General features: G+C 47.6%; 1 protein-coding gene across 2 annotated transcripts in view; it reads left to right on the forward strand.

The window, feature by feature from the left end:
- The window catches only part of SMAD9 (SMAD family member 9), a 74,632-nt gene that overhangs the window by 35,845 nt on the left and 19,317 nt on the right, over positions 1-19,470 (forward strand). Inside the window, exons 3-4 of one of the 2 annotated variants that reach the window (XM_032805925.2) lie at positions 1,855-2,112; positions 12,587-12,694. In XM_032805925.2, the coding sequence (XP_032661816.1) occupies positions 1,855-2,112; positions 12,587-12,694 (366 nt within the window). The remainder of the gene's footprint in view (positions 1-1,854; positions 2,113-12,586; positions 12,695-19,470) is intronic. The other variant, XM_032805926.2, reaches the window with a different exon arrangement.

Below are 19,470 nucleotides of genomic sequence, written 5' to 3' on the forward strand. Positions count from 1 at the left end.
CATCACCAACCCAAACTCATCGCAACCAAGAGAGAGGAACAGGAAAGAATATTCCTTCTTTCCAGCAGCCAGAGGGGATTGGTGTCAGGCTGGAGGATTCCAGTTTATTGGACACATTCAGGCAAGAGGCAGATTAGACAGATGGAGTCCTAGAGTAGGACTGTGGACAGCACTCTGGTAGGAATCCCAGTGCCTTTCTTGTTTCCCAGTAGTTGAAGTGCTGGCTTTTCTCTTGGGCATTGCCTCCGGACAGTGAATCCCTTCCCTGCTCCATCCCATAATACTCAGTCCTCAGGCTATTGGGTGTTATGTGTCAGTTGGTGGGTGGGAGTGTTGGGGGAGGCAGGAGATAGGAAAAGGTGGATGGGATGAGTTATGAAAGAGCAATAGGATATAGGAGGTGGTTTGGGCATTGGCCTGCTAAACCCAGGGTTGTAAATTCAATCCTTCAGGGGGCCATTTGGAGATTGGTCCTGCTTTGAGAAAGAAGTCGGACTAGATGATCTCCTGAGGTCCCTTCCAACCCTAATAATCTATGATTCTATGGAAGAGCTTGGGTGGTGGCAAATGGGGAAGACAGGAGAAACAGAATTATCTGCGGGAAATCTAGTGGTTATAATGTTGGGCAAGAAAAAGAACACAATATGAAGAGAGAGGAAAGGAAAATTTAAAAACAACAGATGCTACAGACAGGAAAAGTTGCACCCCCGTTTTTCACAGAAAAGAGAGAGAATGATGTGACACAAGGAAGTCTAACAAAAAAGGTGATTGTAAGTTACATTCATAAAAATCTATTCAATGGAAAATTAATTGACAATTCGCTATCATTAAATACAGCACACAGCTCTGTCCCTTTCCATGGCTGAGGGCGTGACCTTGGGAGCAACATAGCAGTACAGGATAATTTTCACCCTTGCTGGTAGGGTTAGTCCTTGGACTAGAGTGCACACAAGGTTATTCCAGGCATTTACGGTGCATTCATTGACTCTGCTGTGCTGTTTGCAACCATATATATCCAGGTCTGTCTTGCTGCTGTACTTACATGGATTCCACCATGAGCACCATGACTCCCCTGTTTCTCCAGACCTAGGTTGAAATACCAGAACAAATAAATGAATTGATATTCGGAAAGGATTGCTATTGGCAAATCCTACTTGACACCTGTGTGTATTTTCAGGTACCTAAATACATTTTAAAATCTGGCCTCTAACCTCTCCATGCCTCCGTTTTCTCATCTGTAAAATTCAGATAGTTATACTGACCCCTATACCTGAAAAGTGCCAGATGTTATTATTTATTATTAAAGTGGGCTCTGAGTTTGACAAATCCTGCTTATCAAGAGTATTGTGCAAATCTCTGACTTCCTCAGCATCCCAGAAAAGAGATTGTGGGAGCTGTAATTTTAATGGGTATAAATGTGCCACTTCCATTATTTTAGGGGGGTGAGCGATATGTGTGCATGCATACTATCTCTCCTTGGGGAAGACAGTTGGAGTTTTGTTCATGTAGCAGCTGCAGAACTGGGCCTGCTGTCTGAAAGCTTTAGTCGTATTGTGTAAGGAATGGCAGTGTTGCCACTGAAGAAAGAAGAAAGCTCAGTTGCTGAGCAGATTTATTATCCTCCAGTTTCAATGAAGGGTGCTGGATGAACTGAGTTGTAACAACAACACACTGTGAGGACTCTGGTAAAGGGTATTTAAAATATGTTTGTAACACATTTATAGCAACATACAGAGGATAGTATATGTGAAGTGACGTTTGGTAGTGTGGTGTGTCACCCAGATGCAGAAAGAGATACAGCACGCTAGAGTGGGTGTTTGACTAAAACTTGTACTCTCTTGTTTTTACTTTCAGTGTTGCCTCCAGTACTGGTTCCAAGACACAGTGAGTTTAACCCGCATCTCAGCCTCCTTGCCAAGTTCCGGAGTGCTTCCCTCCACAATGAGCCTCTGATGCCACATAATGCCACCTATCCTGATTCTTTTCAGCAAACTCCCTGCACCCCTTTTCCATCATCACCCAGTAACATGTTCTCTCAGTCACCCAGCAGCATCAGCTATCCTAACTCTCCAGGAAGCTCTTCTGGACCAGGAAGTCCATATCAGCTCACAGGTAAGAGGCAACAATGGTCTCTAGATGCCCACCCGTGCCAGTGAATGTGAATGCAGGAGGAGATCCCACATGGTGTTTGGAGGCTGAAGCAAAAGATGGACATGCTCTGTTAGGAGGCTGAATAGATGAAAAGAAATCGAATGAGGCTGTCCTTTAATACTGTCTGTGAGCTCTTGGCAAACCCAGTAGCCCTCAAGGCGCTTAGAAACTCCAGCAGGAAAGTCAGTGGAGCTTGTGAACTCCCCAAGTTCAATAGGTTTGGACTTTTCCTTGGGGGGAATGGGGGTGGGGGAAACAGGGAAAGTAAAATACAAAGACATTTGTTGATGTCACTTGAAGTTCATGAATAGAAAGACTTAATTCAGGAAATTAAAAAGGTAACTGATCTGATCCAGCACCCACTGCAGATGATGGAGGGACTCCCGTTGACTTCAGAGGATGCTGAGTCAGCGCCGAGGTTTCCTTCTTTGTAAAGTTCACTCATTCATTTTGCACATATTGTGAATCTCTTACTTTTTAAAGTTTCTGGGAATATATTGATACTCATGATGTTCAACATATGCCATGTGAAACAACTCCAAATTAACATCACTACAGAAATCTTGGCTCAGATTCTGCTCATATTACACCAGTGTAAATCCATTGATTTCAACTTTGGGTTTACATGGATGTAATTCAGAGCTGAATCTTGCATCTTAACTTTTGAATGTCTTGAGCATCTAAATTCCTGTCCTTAATGTTTTCATTTGTCCTTTATTTATTTATAATCTGACACTATGGACATAGGAAGATTTTGTTTTCCTACATTTTCTATCGTTTCTTTTTTTGCATCTTTAATCATTTTAGCTCATATTCCACAGCCTCACTGATGTACTCCTGAGAATGACAGGGTATATGTAGGGCCTCTCTTCTCACTCACTGTGGTTTTACACCTGAGTAACTGTTGACTTCAGTGGAGCTGCTCCTGATTTATACTGGTATCCTTAGAAAATGAGGCCTGTCATAAATTACACTGTGTGGATGTCCTGCCAATTCAGCTGATCCTGAAAGCTTGTAAAACTATTTGAAAATGTAAGTGGCTTAATCTGCATTTTAGCATATCCGAGCCTACGCTATTCTGAATTGGAGACAAAATTATTTGATTGCAATTTAGTCAGGGACAGCTGAGTTTAATTTTTAAAAAGGCTGTGGTAATTTCAGGAACCTTCAAGATATGCAATAGCTATCTGGGTAACTGCATAACCCTTTTTTCATTTGACAAGGGCAAATTTATTGACTCTGGTCACTAAGCCTTACAGCCCTGTGGACAGGGGCAAATGTAGTGATTTGGCCCAGTAGGCCTTACTGTCCTGTGAAAAGGAGGGGATTTCCTGACTCTGGCCATTGGGCTTTACTGTTCTGTGTAAAGGGGCGGATTGACTGACACTGGCCCCTATGCCTTACTGCCCAATTGACAAGGGCAAATGTATAGACTTGGGCCACTAGGCCACACCACCCTGCTGATAAGAGCGAGCATATGGACTCTGGCTGGGAGGGACATAGATGTAAAATACATACTCCCCCCTCCCCCACCCCGTTCCCTAGGAGAGGCGGACCCACTTGCCCTGCACAGGACAGGGTTTCCCCCAAACTCTGTCACACATGGTGAAGAATGTGGGCAGTTGCCCCAGGCCTGAGGAGAGGCCTAAAACCAGTAGATCTGAGGGGAGTACGGATTTTCTCCTTGATTGCCCTGACGTGCTAGTGACCCAAGATTACTGGAGTAATGGAGTCAGATAAGATTTTGAAATGGCTCCTAGGAAGCCAGCAGCAACAAGCCGCCCAACAACAGCAGCAGTACGCCCAGCTGTTGCAACAGGTGATGAGCCACCAACAGGAGATGATGTGGGAGTTTGCTGCCCAGCAGCAAGCTCACCAGGAAAGGCTTGTCCAACAAATGGCAGCATTACTGTGGCCAGGCGGGCCGTCAGTAAGCCCTCTAGCGGACCCTCAGCCGGGATTTCTATCACTTGGCCTCCTCCTAAGGCTCACAAAGATGGGGCCTGAGGATGATCCTGAAGCCTTTCTCATGACATTTGAATGGGTGGCCACCACTGCATGATGCCCAGCAGGACTCTGGGACACTCTTCTAGCCCCTTACTTAACAGGGCCAGGCCAGGCAGCCTACTGCAGCCTGGACACCCTGGATTATGAAAAGGTGAAGACAGCCGTATTAAACCAGACAGGTATCAGCCCAGAGACCTACCTCCAGTATTTTCATCAGGAACAGTACCCTGCAGGGGGTAGGCCATGAGCAGTGGCTCAGTGTCTTCAGGAGTACGCTTGGTGATGGCTAGGGCCCAACCAGCGGTCCGGTGCTCAGGTGGCAAAAGCTGTAACTTTGGAGCAGTTCACCCAAATCCTTCGTGCCGGAGGGAAGTAGTGGTGCATAGACACCGCCCCACAATGCTTATGGGAGTGGCTGGACTGATGGAAGTTTACTTGGCAGCTGAAACTACGGAACCCTGACCCCGCAAGATGGAGGAGCCTGGGGAGGGGGAGAAACCAGCCAGTGGGGGGGAACCCCACTTGGCCCCCCTGGGAGGACTACTGTGTTTGTCAGGAGCCCCGGTCAGGACCTGTGACCCGGATGAGAAACTGACCGCCACCTGAGGACTTACACGGCAGGAAGAGACACCACTTGGTGGGATTGAGCCAACTTGAATAGACACGCTGCCCAGAGAAGCGAGAGACTGTTGTTATGAATGTGGTCAAGAGGGATTGCTCCTACATGGAATGCAATTACGGGCAGATCTGGGTAGCCAGCCGACGGGCCCGAAAGAGGGGCCCAGGGAAACTTGGGGTACTGGTGTCACAGCAGGGATTCCTACGACAGCATTGATCGACTCCGGCTATAGTTAAATTCTCATCCGGGGTGATTTTGTACCCAATCTTGAGCCATGTGGAACCCCCATTTACGTCCAGTGCGTCCACGGAGACCTACATTTGTATCCTACTGCCTGAGTGACGTTGGAGATACACCACCGAAGAGCGGATCTCTCGGTGGACATGACCCCCAGACTGGCCTATCCAGCAATTCTGGGATGGGACTGGCCGTGGTTCCTAGAACTATTGCAAGAGTCCACCCAGGACACTCCAGCAGAAGGCGAGGAGCAGGTAAAAAGAAGGCTGCTCAGGAGGGATTGGGATGATGACCCAGAGGAAGGACCTTCCAGGTCTGCCAAGATCCTGGTATCCCCATCTACATGAACGGATTCCTCTGTCAATGATGTGCAGACAGAGCTCAAACACGACAGTGACTTTATTCAGGAACAAGGAGAGGGCCCTATACTTAGACATGCCTAGGAACAGGCCACCTCTAGAGAGCAAGAAGCAGAGGGGTCTCCCCTAAAGCCCCAAGGCCCACACTTTGAAATATGGCAGGACAACCTCTATCGGCTGGTGGACATGTTGCAGACTCTAAGTACTCCATCAGATATTGGTCCCACAGAGGTTGCGCCAAGGTCTTTTACACCTCGCCCATTCAGTGCCCTGGGCAGGACACATGGGAAGAGAAAAGACCCGCCAGTGGGTAGCGTGGTGGTTCTTCTGGCCAGGTATCCACCAGAAGGTGAAGAATTATTGTGCCTCATGCCCAGAGTGCCAATGCATGGGCCTGAAAAGAGCGCTGAAAGCATCCCTCATTCCCCTCCCAGTGGATGGGATCCCCTTTGAATGAATAGGACTTGACTTGGTGTGCCCACTAGAAAAGAGTGCATCTGGCCACTTTGTGATTTGTGGATTACGCGACCTGGTACCCAGAAGCAGTCCCGTTAATGGACTGTCACTGCCCCTAAGGTAGCCACTGAACTCGTTAAGGTCTTTTCCCAGGTGGGGATACCTTGCAAAATCTTAGTGGATCGGGGACAAATGTGACTTCCCGATTGATGGTCGACCTCTGCCATCTTTTAAGTATACGAGCCCTCAGGATATCCCTATACCAATCTGTCCATCTGGGGGTGGTGGAACTTTTTAACAAGATCTTGAAGAGCATGCTCCGCAAATTTGTGGAAGAGGATATACGACGGTAGGATACGCTACTCCCTGCCTTGTTGTTTGCCATATATGAGGTACCCCAAGCTTCCACGGGGTTCCCCCCCTTCAGACTCTTATATGGGAGACAGCCCTAAGGTATCCTCGACCTTCTGAAGGAGGGCTGGGAAGAGCAAGGGACTCAGGCAAAGGGGGTTGTTCATCACGTGCTACAGCTGCAGAAGACGCTTCAGAGGCTTTGCCAGGGAGAATCTGGAAAGGCGCAACAGAGTCAGGCACAACACTGTAACAAAGGAGCCAGGTCTTCGGAGCTTTGAATCTGGAGATTGGGTCCTAATCCTGCTCCCCTCAACCAAATCCAAACTATTGGCTAAGTGGCAAGGCCCCTTTGAAGTCATGCGTTGGATCAGACTGGTCAATTATGACGTTCGGCTGCCAGGCTGGCGCCGCAAGATGTGCATGTATCATGTCAATTTTCTAAAAGCCCTATCCCCCCGCACATCCAAACCAGAATTAGGGTCCCTGGCGGATGAACCTTTTGAGGATGGGCCTGAAGTGATAGGAGCAGGACTACACCTGACACAGAGAAAGCAACTCCAAGGACTCCTGAGGTCTTACCCAGAGGTCTTGTCGGCTTGGACAGGATGGATGACCATCATGAGTTGTCATATTGCAACTGTACTGGGACAAAGTATGCAAACCCCACTGGTCCCTGCCCAAGAAGATGTGGGAGGCCATTCAGAAGGAAGTCGAGGTCATGTTAGATATGGGCATTATAGAAGAATCTCATTGTGAGTGGCCAAGCCCAGTAGTCCTAGTTCCGAAACCAAATGGCTCCATCTGGTTTTGTACTGATTTTATAAAAGTGAACGATATATCTCTGTTCAATGCCTACCCAATGAGCTCCTTGAGAGGTTAGGGGGAGCTAAATTCCTGTCGACTCTGGATCTCGCCAAAGGGTATTGGCAGATCCTTCTGACCCTGACCTCATGCACAAAGATGGACTTCCCAACCCCCTTTGGCCTATACCAATTTGTGACCATGCCATTTGGGTTACATGGGGCAGTGGCATCCTTCCAGTGACGTATGGATTGGATATTACAACCCCAGAGACAGTAGACTGCCACTTACTTTGACAAGGTTGCAGGAGCAAACCATTCTGATGTGTAGAAAAAATAGTAAATATGGCAGGCGACCAGCTTGGCTTAACAGTGAAATCCTTGCTGATCTTAAACACAAAGAAGAAGCTTACAAGAAGCTTACAAGAAGTAGAAGGTTGGACAAATGACCAGGGAAGAGTATAAAAATATAGCTCAGGCATGCAGGAGTGCAATCAGAAAGGCCAAATCACACTTGGAGTTGCAGCTAGCAAGAGATGTTAAGAGTAACAAGAAGGATTTCTTCAGATATGTTAGCAACAAGAAGAAAGTCAAGGAAAGTGTGGGCCCCTTACTGAATGGGAGAGGCAACCTAGTGACAGAGGATGTGAAAAAAGCAAATGTACTTAATACATTTTTTGCCTCTGTCTTCACGAAGAAGGTCAGCTCCCAGACTGCTGCACTGGGCAACACAGCATGGGGAGGAGGTGACCAGCCCTCTGTGGAGAAAGAAGTGGTTAGGGACTATTTAGAAAAGCTGGATGAGCACAAGTCCATGGGGCTAGATGCACTGTATCCGAGGGTGCTAAAGAAGTTGCCTGCTGTGATTGCAGAGCCATTGGCCATTATCTTTGAAAACTCATGGTGGTCGGGGGAGGTCCCAGATGACTGGAAAAAGGCTAATGTAGTGCCCATCTTTAAAAAAGGGAAGAAAGAGGATCTGGGGAACTACATGCCAGTCAGCCTCGCCTCAGTCCCTGGAAAAATCATGGAGCAGGTCCTCAAGGAATCAATTCTGAAGGACTTAGAGAAGAGGAATGTGATCAGGAACAGTCAGCATGGATTCACCAAGGGCAAGACATGCCTGACTAACCTAATTGCCTTTTGTGATGAGATAACTGGCAATGGTACATATCCCTATAGCCTTATGATTTCCAAGTGATGCACCACCCTGGAAAGGCGCATGCCAATGCAGACTTCTTTTCTTGGCCGGAATGTGAGGAAAGACACACCGCGTCCCCGCCAGATCCAATCTTAAAGGGGAAGATGTTTAGACTGGATGGGGAGGGTTAATCCTACATTTTGGGTTGAGGAAGCCATGCTCACTGTACTCTACTGGGCATGCTTCAGGTGAACTGATATAAAAGGGAACAGCTCGGCTCAGCTGGGGCTGACTGCCATGGAGCAAGGACATGTGCCACCTGCCCCAGCCAAGGCTCAGTGGAAGTCTGGGACCCTAGGAGCCGGGGATGTTGCAGCCCAGGCAGATGCCAGGACAACCCTGGAGGCCTCACAGGAGTCAGAGGCACCGGAGATAGGGCAGACCGAAGAACCTAGAGGTAACTGGGACTCCCAGACCACAGCAGCAGGGATGACGGCAGGAAGCAGCCTAGGGGAATCAAACAATGGACTGGTGAATGAGCCGAAGCCTTGAGTCAGTGCGTTTTGGTCAGAGCTTTCCCCTGCTGATTCAATGGCCTGTGCTATGGCCACAACCAGGGCCCTGGGCTGGGGTCTGTGGAGTGGGAGGGCCTGGACCCCCCTGCTGGGGGTGCAACCTCTCCCTCTGTGTGTGGCAGTGGCCGTTAGGCATTACTGCCCTGCTGACAAGGGCAAATTTATTGATTCTGGTTGCTAAGCCTTACACTCCTGTGAACAGGGGCGAATGTAGTGATTTGGGCCAGTAGGCCTTACCGCCCTGTGAGAAGAAGGGGATTTCCCGACACTGGCCATTGGGCCTTAGTGCCCTGCGAAAAGGGGCAGATTGACTGACACTGGCCCCTACACCTTACTGCCTGGTTGACAAGGGCAAATTTATGGACTCTGGCCACTAGACTGCACCGCCCTGCTGATAAAGAGTGAGGGTATGGACTCGGGCTCGGAGAGACGTAGACATAAGATACATATGTCCTCCTCCCCCTAATTCCCTAAGAGAGGTGGGCACACTCACCCCGCACAGGACGGGGTTTCCCCTAACCCTGTCACAGGACCCACCATTATCCTGGCTCCCCCTGTTCCCCTCTTGCAGCCCCAGATAGTCCCTCTTTCATTGTAGCTGGTTCGTGATTGCCACCAGTGTGCTAACTGTCCACTTGCTGGCTCCAGACGTTTCTTCAGCACTGCTGCTGCCACATCCCTCTCTCCACACTGCTGCCCAAGAGACCTGGGAGCAGGATCCAGGCAGCAGCAACAGCACAGAAGAAACAACCAGATCCAGCAAGCGGACAGACAGTAGCCTGTACCCACCCCATGTGTGTCCCGGAGGTGCTTCCTCAGCTCTGATGCCTGGATCCCACTTCCCATGCCGTTGCCTGCTGCCCAGGGGAAGTCAGCGTATGCACGACCCATCTACCTGGACCCTTCTGCAATCCACTGTGAGTTGGGACCACGATTTGGGAAACACTGATTTAGCACATTGGAGCCCTGGTCCTGGGCACTGCTGAAATATACATAATAATGACATCAATCTGGATACTGTAATTCTTGCTGTTTTGCCAATTCCGTGGTCACTTCACAAGTGAGTCTGTATTTATTCACTATACGTGAATTATATACGCTGTGCGGAAGGGCAATGCCTATGTACCAGTTAATTCCCACTTAAGCCCTCGTGGGAATTAAATAGGGTTTAAGTGGTGCACAGTGTTGGGGTTCCCCGAGAACTCAGTTCGACTCCAGTCTGGTCACTCAGGTTCAGCAAAGCTATGCTGAATTGATCAGATTCAAGTGTAGGGGGTTGGTATAGGGCAGAGATTGGAAACCGTCGGCATTTGTGGCGCCGTTGTGCCTGTGGATGGTCAACGTAAACAAAATGTCTCGCAGCCTGCCAGCGGATTACTCTCATGTGCCATGTGACGAAGGTTGCTAGCCCCGGTATAGGGCGTACAACACGTCCAAAGTTACACTGCAACTTTCCTTTATATATATTTACAAATTACATTGCATTTACTATACATTGCATCACATGTTTGGGGATTGTCTTGGTCACTTTGTAGGAACCAATCCCTGTACAGCATGCTCTGTCCATGTACAACTTATTCTTTACCCCATCTTTATGTTTCCGACATAGCTTGTCCATTGTAAATGATTCCCTGGGTGTTTTCCCACTTACCTTAGCTGGTGGAGACATGCTGTTTTCAGCCTGCTGATCCATTTACCTCTCTAATCCTATCTCCAAATAAATCAACTCTCACGCATGCCCAATTACTCACATCAAGCCAGGTCGACATAGATGTCTTTTGCTGTCTCTCTGCACAGGGGTGAATTTCAACCTAAATACTTTTATTAGTCCTGCAAACATGTAAAGATCTGTGCAACTTTACTTGTTTGTAGTCCCATTAAGTTACTACTCCCATGAATAAATCGACTCCTATGCTTAAGTGTTTGCAGGATCGAGGTCTACATCTGTGTTTTCTAACATGAAAACCAGGTCTTTATTTCAATTTTCCAACGCACTCTGTTCCTTCTTGGCATATATTAGAATGGAGGATGCTTTCCTGTTCCTAGGCTGCTGTTTTGTAAATGAAACAACTTGGGAATTAGGAGGGCTGTTTTTGTAGTTCATTTGTTTATTTTTCATTAGTGCGTATGGTTCTTTGACAAGAAGATTGGTCAGAAGAGAGTTGGCCCTCTCCACAGTGTGAGGGGATGAGTACCCCTTCTGTCCTGCGTGAGCGTCGTCAGCTTGTGTCTCCTTCTGAGAGGCAGGCTGTCATTGGTAGCCAGCTGCCAGTGCCATAGATTATCTTGGTTGGTTAAGGCTAGAGGGAAGGTACTAGTGGAGATGATCAAACGTCTGAGAGGCCAGAATCCCTCTGCGCATACATGTGTGGAACTGCAGCCTCTGTTCTAAAATATTTATTCTGCAAATTACTGGCCAGCCTCTGCACCTCCATTTGTGAGAACGGTTATTGAGACAGTGGGGATTGGGTTAATCCCACCTGGATTAGACCATTTTTGTTTAAATACATCTTTGTACATATAGAACTAGACCATTTCATGACCCAGAGAGTTCTGATTAACATGGTGGAAGATTTGCCAGTAAGGGACTAGGGCGTCTGCTCCCTGCTAATTTTTAGACCTATCACCAGGTATTGGTAGCCTAGCTGTGGTCCATGGTAGGTGTGGGTGTTGTCACGACTCTTCTGTGACTGAGCTGCCTTGTAGAAGAGAATTCCCAAAAGCTAAGAGTGCTTATCATTGTCCAGTTTCCCTGCTATGCTATGTTCTGTTCCTTATCTTGTTGAACGTGTATGAGCCTGATGAGAGAGAGGGGTACGCACTGGGATATGGAGTGATACTAGTGACTTTTACCTCTGTGCCTCCTTTCCTGTTGTCCTGCTTTAACTATCTCTTGGTTGTCTTGCAGACAGATGTGTTTAGATGGGGAACAGTTGGCTGAAACTCAGTCCCGATAAAGCTTATGTCATGTTTCTGGCACCTCCCATTTTGAAGTGGTTGTGGATGCTTTATGCACCTCTATTATGCACTGGGCGAAGCCACCACTTGCGAGGAAGGTCAGGAGAACAGGGGTCATTCTGCATTGCTTTCCAGAATGGAAATTCCTAGTACAACACTACTTCACAGTGGCTATCGCTAGACTTGGAAATTGCCCAGTTCTGTCTAATGCAGAATTCACTACAGCTATACCCACGTTCCTCACCTCCTGGCTAGAGTATTGTAATTCAGTTTTGTTTGGTCTTTGCTTGAATCTGATCCAGAGGCTACAATGGCTGCAGAATACAATGGCTCTCATTTGCTTCATGGCATAGGGCAAGGCAGGTAGCAATGCCTGGCTTCCACATTCTGCCTGTAATCCATCTGATTCATTTCCAGGTCTTGCTGACTGTATATTAGTCTAGGCCTGTGTGCGGCTCTCTCTCCCTGTCAAGGCAGTTGAGGTCAGCTAGTGTGTCTTTGCTCTGCATCCTCACCAGGATTCCATGTGAAGCGGGCTGGGTTCAGGGAGCCCACTTATGGATCTCCACCCTTAAGATGGATGCCAGTCTCTTTCCATGGAGTTTGGGTTTGAGGCAAAACTGGGTCTGGGTGCAGACTAACCAGTGCCAAAATCAAAGCTGAAATTTCTGTCATCTTGGGCCACATCCAATCTGTATTTGGAAATTAGGACTCTTCTGCCTTTGGACCTGACACAGAGCCTAAACCATAGGGACAGGTGCATCTCCAGGTGTTTGACCTGGAGTTTGAGGAGGGCACGGATTCAGACTCGGGTTCTGTTTTGGACCCTTCTCTAGTTAAAACTATGCTGAAGTAGAGTTGACTAGTTCCCAGGCAGACCTGGGTAGAATTTACCAACTTGCTGATCTCAGTGTCTTTCTGTTTTTTAGTTGAAACACCCCCACCTTACAATGCAAGAGAAACACCAGGAAACCAAAATGGACGATCAGTGGATGCAACAGCTGACAATCAGTTAGTGCTATCATTGCCCAATGGAGGTAAATCTGCTGCTGGAGAAACTGAAAATATACAAGTATTTATACTGCTTCCCAGTGAAAAATTCTTAGCCAAAGTATTATTATATATTCTTCAGAGCAGGAAGGCCTATTGTTCTTTTTCGAGTGCTGGTCCCTATGTGTATTCCACATGTGGGTATGCATTTGCACCGTGCACCTGAGTCTGGAAATTTTTCAGAGCCGTGTCTGTTGGCCCACACATGCACAGTAGATCTCCTTGTGCTCTTGACCTCGGGTATAAGAGGCAGTGAGGGTCAACGCCTCTCCAGTTCCTTCTTACTCCCACATAGTCTGAGATAGACTCATGTACTCAGTTGTATAACCTGCAAAGAAAGAAAATATTTGTAAATAGTTATATATTTTAACTTAGTAACTAGTAGTTAAATTTGTAGTTAGCATAGAGTATTTCTTTTCTCTGGTTGGGGAACCTCCTTCCCTGCTCAGGGACTATGCTCAGATTCCCAGGATTCAAGAATTGCATCTCCTGCCCTTGCTCCTTTTCCATCAGATTGAACGTCAGCAGCGCCTGTATTATCTGGGTGAGACACATATCTCTGGAAAGTGCAGGATCTGTCATTCCTTCCCACCCAGAACTTGAAAAGTCTGTGAGCTTCGCCTATTAAAGCACCTGAGGGAGAAGTCTAGGTGGCCCTCATCTGTGCCCCTCCAAGCACATCCTTTGGAGTGGAGGCTTTGACATATAAGCCCAAGGACTCTTCTTGTAGGGCTTCCCATGAGAGTAGAGGGCTGTCCTCATGGGCACAAGGACAGATCCGCGCCGAGAACTGTCCACAAGAAACGCCCTTCTTCCCTGAGCCTGTGCAGGTGAGGTGAGAAATCGCCAGCAGAACCTAAGGAACCGGCTCTGCTGATGACCTCCAGATCAGAGGACAAGGCACATCTGTAACAGTGGGCTTTGCCAGATCTGAGCTTAAGGAGGCAGCCTAGGCCTGTCATTCAGTAGCAAGAGAGGGATTTAAGAATTCAGTGACTTAAGTACCAGGACAAAAGATTCTGATTTTATTTGCATCTGTGGGGTCACAAAAGTAAGAAGTATTAATGAAAACAAGCATCATTATCCAGGTTGTAGTGACGAAGATCAAATAAGGGATGAGGAGAGAGAGGAATGTGTAACGCAGCAAGAGCTTAGTCAAAATCAGGATTGATTTCTTCATCGACCTCAATTTTGGGTGAGTTACTTATCCACCGTAAAGCACTCTATTTAGAGGCTTTGGTATTTCCATCTTCTTTTTGTTAACGTCACATTGCTGTAATACATACTTACATTTTCTGAATAATAAGTAGTGTCACTGGTGCACAGAAAGAGCTGTACAGAAGGTCAGATCTTCCTCCCCATGCTCTGTGTGGGAGACCCTAGTGAAAACTGGGAGGGTTGGAAGCCCCCATCCCCATGCTAAAGGCTTTACAGCTACTTTGCAGCTATTCTTCAACTAGTGTCCCTATGAGTTCTCAACTGTAGGTGTATCTGTGTCCCTGCACCTCTAATCAGAGATTTTAGGTAGCTGTGTCTGTTCAGCCTGTGCGCATGTGGTCTGCCTCAAGGCTACCTAGTGCTGCGTGGTCGAATTTCCTTCAGTCCCTTATCGACCACCTTTGGCCTCCAACTGAGCGAGCAGTTGTCTTTTTTTTTTTCTCTGCATCTTTAGCATAAGCAGTTGTTTTTAGTTCTTTTGTTCTTAATAGTTAATGCTTCTGTTTACCCCACTGGGCTAAAAGAAGAAAAAGAACTTTAGTTTACGTTTCCGTCCCTTTTGGGAGGATCCTCCTTGTCCCTCCCCACACCTTAGGAGTGTTTATAGGTTATTCTAACTTCTCTTGGTTTAAAAAAAAAAGAGAGAAGAGAAGAGGACAGAACATCTTTTTTCTGCATTCTTCACTGCTAGAGGGTGATAGCTCCTACCTCCCTGGGGCATGGCTGGTTCTAAGCCATGCCCCAGGGAGGTAGGAGGTCCCTCTCCTGCAAGGAGTTGATTTTCTGTAATGGACAGACACACTCATGGTGTCTGGTGCCTGGGAGAGTCCCATATCCCTCAGAAGTGCTCCCTCTGCCACCAGCTAAAGCTGAGGTCTCGCAAGAACTAGGAGCTGAAGTTATGGAGAAGGCACTTCAGCTGCCAGGGGACTCTGGTGCCGACCCCGGATCCTCCCCGGAGCCTTCAACTTCAAAGGGAGTAGATCTGCAGAAAAACCAGCAGATTCCCCCTATAAAGGCTCAAGGAAAAAGGGCTCCAAGCACAGTTGGCCTGTCAGAGGGATTCCTCAGTGCGATCAGCCACCTCGGTACTGGTGGCTCCAAAGTGCTGTACCCAGAAGCATCAGGGTGCCTCCGCTGTGAGCTCAGTCGCACTGCCTAGAGAAGAAAGACAAATACCGTATTGCCTCTAAAGGAGTGGCACCAAGTAAACCTGTGTTACCAAATGTGACAAAATTCACATCTAGGGAGTGCTCTGCATCTTCGCAACCATTGGTACCAGAAACGTACCGCAGACACTCTCTGTGGTACCAAGTGAGCCAACAATACTGCAAGAGTTACAGTACCCTAGCGACCTGATGATTGGTTGAAGAAACACAATCACCATTATTCAGTAGTAGGGCCCCAGTACCGAGCACATCCCGGTGTCCGGAATCGTCCTCAGTACCAGGCTGTATGCCACTAATATCTCGGTCAACGCCACCCTTACCTAGTGATGAGCCTGACAGTGACCAGGAGGATGTCATTTCCCTAGCTTCTCACTGTGGCCTGCCATCACAATACAAGGGTCCTCAGTTCCATCAAGCTGACCCATGAATGTGCTATGGGCCCTTTGGGCTTCTCTGCCATCCATGCCTTTCCCTCGCCTATGGCTGTGTTAGGATCCTTGGGCAACATACACATCCCACATGTCAAGGGTGTCCATTGTGTCTCAGAGAGAATCCACCAAATGGTCCCTTCCGGCCTCTCTGTCCAGAGCCTCTGAGCCAGTGGAGGAGGAAGCTTTGGAAGACAGGAAGAAGGACTTGAAGGAGAAGCTACCTCTCCTGAAATCTTCTCCTCATCTTCACCAGACGAGGCTGTACTGCCCCCCCCCCGCCTCCCCCCCCATCACTTGGTGATGATTTTAAGACCAAGAGGGTGGCAGATGAGCTGTAAGTTCACCTGCAGGAGGTGACAGACACTTTGCAAACCGGTGAATATTCTGCACACTGCCTCTTCATCCAGAATTGCCTTCCCAATTAACAAGGTTATTCTAGATCCTGTAAGTCATCTGGCAGACCAGCCTTCATTGCACCAACCTGCGAGAAAGCTGACAGGAAGTACTACATCCCTCCCAAAGAGGCAGACTTTTTGTTTTAAATCTGCAACCCAACTCAATTGTAGCAGATATGATTAATGCACGTGGCAAACAACATCACGCAAAGTTGACCCCACACAATTGGCATTGGAAGAGACTAGATCTCTTTTGGAGGAAGGCATATTCATCAGCGACATTGCAGTTTAGAGTCACGAACTACCAAGCTACCATCGCCAAATATGATTTTATTAATTATATGAAACTCAGTGTAGTTGTGGATCATCTACCAGAGGTGCAAAAGGAGCAGTTTCAGGCCGCTGTCAGAGAGGGCCAGTTAGTAGCTAGAACTATGCTCCAGACAGCACTGGGTGCAGCCGATACAGCAGTCTATTCAGTCTTCATGGCAGTGGTAATGATGCCGGCTTCCTGGTTACACCTTTCCAGGGTTGCCCAAAGAACTGCAGACAACAGTGAAAGATCTCATGGTTGAAAGGCACAAGCTCTTTGTGAATAAGACGTACTCCTTTCTGTACACCCTTCAGGATTCCTGGGCCACATTATGCGCTCTGGGAATCTACACTGCAGGACAAAAGAGAAGATACAGCTCTCAACCACAGCAGAGGTCATGACCTCCTCAGTACCTACCATCACAGCATGATTACAAACCGCAGCAGAAAAAGCCCACAGTACAAAAGCAGAAGCAATCAGCATCCCAGTCCACATCCTCTCTGCCCTTCTCTGCTGAACACTTTTTTAATGGGTTGGTTGAGGGTCCAAATAGCTATTTCTTGCAACATCAGATGCCTTCTGCCTGTCATGTCCCTTTGGAAGTCGCCTGGCCCTCTTTCACAGCAGTTGGGACAATATCACCTCCAACAGCTGGGTCTTGGAGATTATTTCAAAGGGTTATGTCATTTAATTTCCTTTCCCTCTTCAGGGACCCTTTTCACGAGAACCTACTTCAGCGCAAAAATAGATGTATTACACTCAGGGGCCATAGAACCAATTATGACACAACTCAGAGGGAAGGAGTTCTACTCGTTATTTCCTGATTCCCCAAGGTGAAGGGAGGGTAGAGGCGCATTCTAGATCTAAGGGCACTAAACAAATACGTGAAGGCACAAAAGTTCCAGATGATCACCCTAGCAGCCATTATTCCAGCTCTGGAGTAAGGAGATTGGGTTGCAGCCCTTGACCTACAAGATGCCGACTTCCACACCTTCACGAGTCTCATAGGGACAGTCCAGTCTAGCCCCTAGGCATCAGCCAGGAGCTTTCTGCAGCTGCTAGGTCATAGGACAGCGTGAATCTTTGTCACTTCAAATACCCAGATGTTCATGAAGTATCTTCAGATGTGGCTCAGTTCAATCAATTCTCCAAACAGGGACAGACTAAACAAACTGCTATCAGTGCCCTGCATAAGAAAATACTCTCTGGACAGATGGAAAGACGCATCCAACTTTCGAGCAGGTGTTCGATTTGTGCAACTACCACCACTGCTGACTCTAACAACAGATGCTTCCCTAATAGGCTTGGGAGCCCACCTATATGACCAAAAGGTTCAGGGAAAGTGGTCTTCCACAGGAGCGGCCCTCCATATCAATCCTTTGGCAGTAACAGCATTCAGGAACGCCTGGGCACACTTTCTGCCATTCATCAAGAATACCCACACAAAGGTCATAATGGACAATATGACTGTATGTTTTACATAAATCAGCAAGGGGTCGCCAGATCTTTCTCCCTCTGCGTGGAAGCACTCAAACTTTGGAATTGGTGCATCCATCACAATGTGCTTATCTCAGCTGTGTATCTGCAGACTGCGACAGCTGACAGTCGGTTGGAACTGTTCTCACGACTACAAATGGGAACGGAACTCAGAGGTGCTTTGCAACATATTCACCCTTTGGGGAACCTTGACTACAGATCTTTTCACTACTTACCGAAACAAGAAACATCCCCGCTCCTACTCCAGGGCTGGACTGGGGACACATTCACTGGGAAATGCACTCATCCTCCTATAGGACAGGGACCTTTTGTATGCCTTTCCCCCATTCCCTCTCTATCTAAAGTCCTGTTGAAAATCCAATGAGACAAAGTGAGAATTATTCTGATTGTCCCCTTCTGAACAAGACAAGTCTGATTCCCTTACCGGACACACATGACACTATGCCCTCCGGTTCCCCTTTGGCCCATTCCTCAGTTGCTCTCTCAAAACAACAGGATGATCCTTCACCTCAGTCTGTGGATCCTCTACCTCCATGGTTGACTCCTTCATGGTTCCAAGACTAAGAGGTAGAGTGCTCTGATGAGGGGAAAAATGTGTTGCTATACAGCCAAAAGTTAACCACTTAACGGACTTACCTACAAAAATGGAAACAATTACAAATTTGGTGTCATTCTAAGCACATATACCAGGCCTTGTCCTCTCTCTCTCTCTCTGATTTTAGACCTCAGGAGGTCAAAACTCTCGCTCCACTCTCTTCAGGTACATTTTGCAGTTGTAACAGCCTTCCACCATCAAGTAGACGGATACTCAGTGTTTGCTCACCTGCTGATGCATAGATTCCTTAAGGCATTGGTAACCTCTTCCTGCATATGAGACCACCCTCTCAGACCTGGGACCTTAACCTAGAATTAGACCTCCCTTTGAGCCCGTGGCAACTTGCTCTCTCTTTCACCTGTCTATGAAGACAGCATTTCTAATTGCCATCACCTCAGGTAGGTGCATAGGAGAAATTGCAATCCTGATGGTACACCCCCTATTCATGGTCTTTTTTAAAGACAAAGTAACCCTGAGGCTGCATCCCAAGTTTCTCCCTAATGACCAAGGACTTCCTTTCATTCGCAGAAGGACACAAAGGCTCCGTGATATTGGCTCAAAGATTACCCAAAAGGGTCTTCGGTTGCATTAATCTCTGTTATCAAGGACTCAACCTGTTGCCTTCGTACAGAGTCTGTTGGCACTCCACAAGGTCAATTTCTACCTCGGTTGCACTCTTTAAAGATGTCTCTATCTTGGAAATCTGCAGAGTAGCAACTTGGGCCTCTGCCTGCACTTTCACAGAACATTATGTGATCGCTGGAGATTGAGCCTCTGACGTCATCTTTGGCTCCTCATACTCTCTGTAGTAACAGACTCCACTCCAAAGCCCCAGCCCTCCATGGGGGATACTGCTGTGAATTCACCAATGGTGAAGCACCAGTCGGGACACTATTCAGACAATAAAAAGTTACCTTGTGCAGTAACTGAGGCTCTTCAAGGGGTGTGTCTCTATGGGTACTTTACAACTTGCCTTTCTCCCCTATACTTCAGAGTTCTCAATATGGGGCTCTGTGGTAGAGAAGGAACTGAGGGGGGTTTGCCTACGCTGTGCTAGAAAGCCTCGAGGCAGACCATGAGGGAGGGAAAGTGCATTTGCGAGCTAAACAGACCTAAAATCTCCAATTAGAGCCACAGGGTCACAA

Source organism: Chelonoidis abingdonii, chromosome 1 (genome assembly GCF_003597395.2).
Source record: "Chelonoidis abingdonii isolate Lonesome George chromosome 1, CheloAbing_2.0, whole genome shotgun sequence".
In the NCBI taxonomy this organism is placed as follows: Eukaryota; Metazoa; Chordata; order Testudines; family Testudinidae; genus Chelonoidis; species Chelonoidis abingdonii.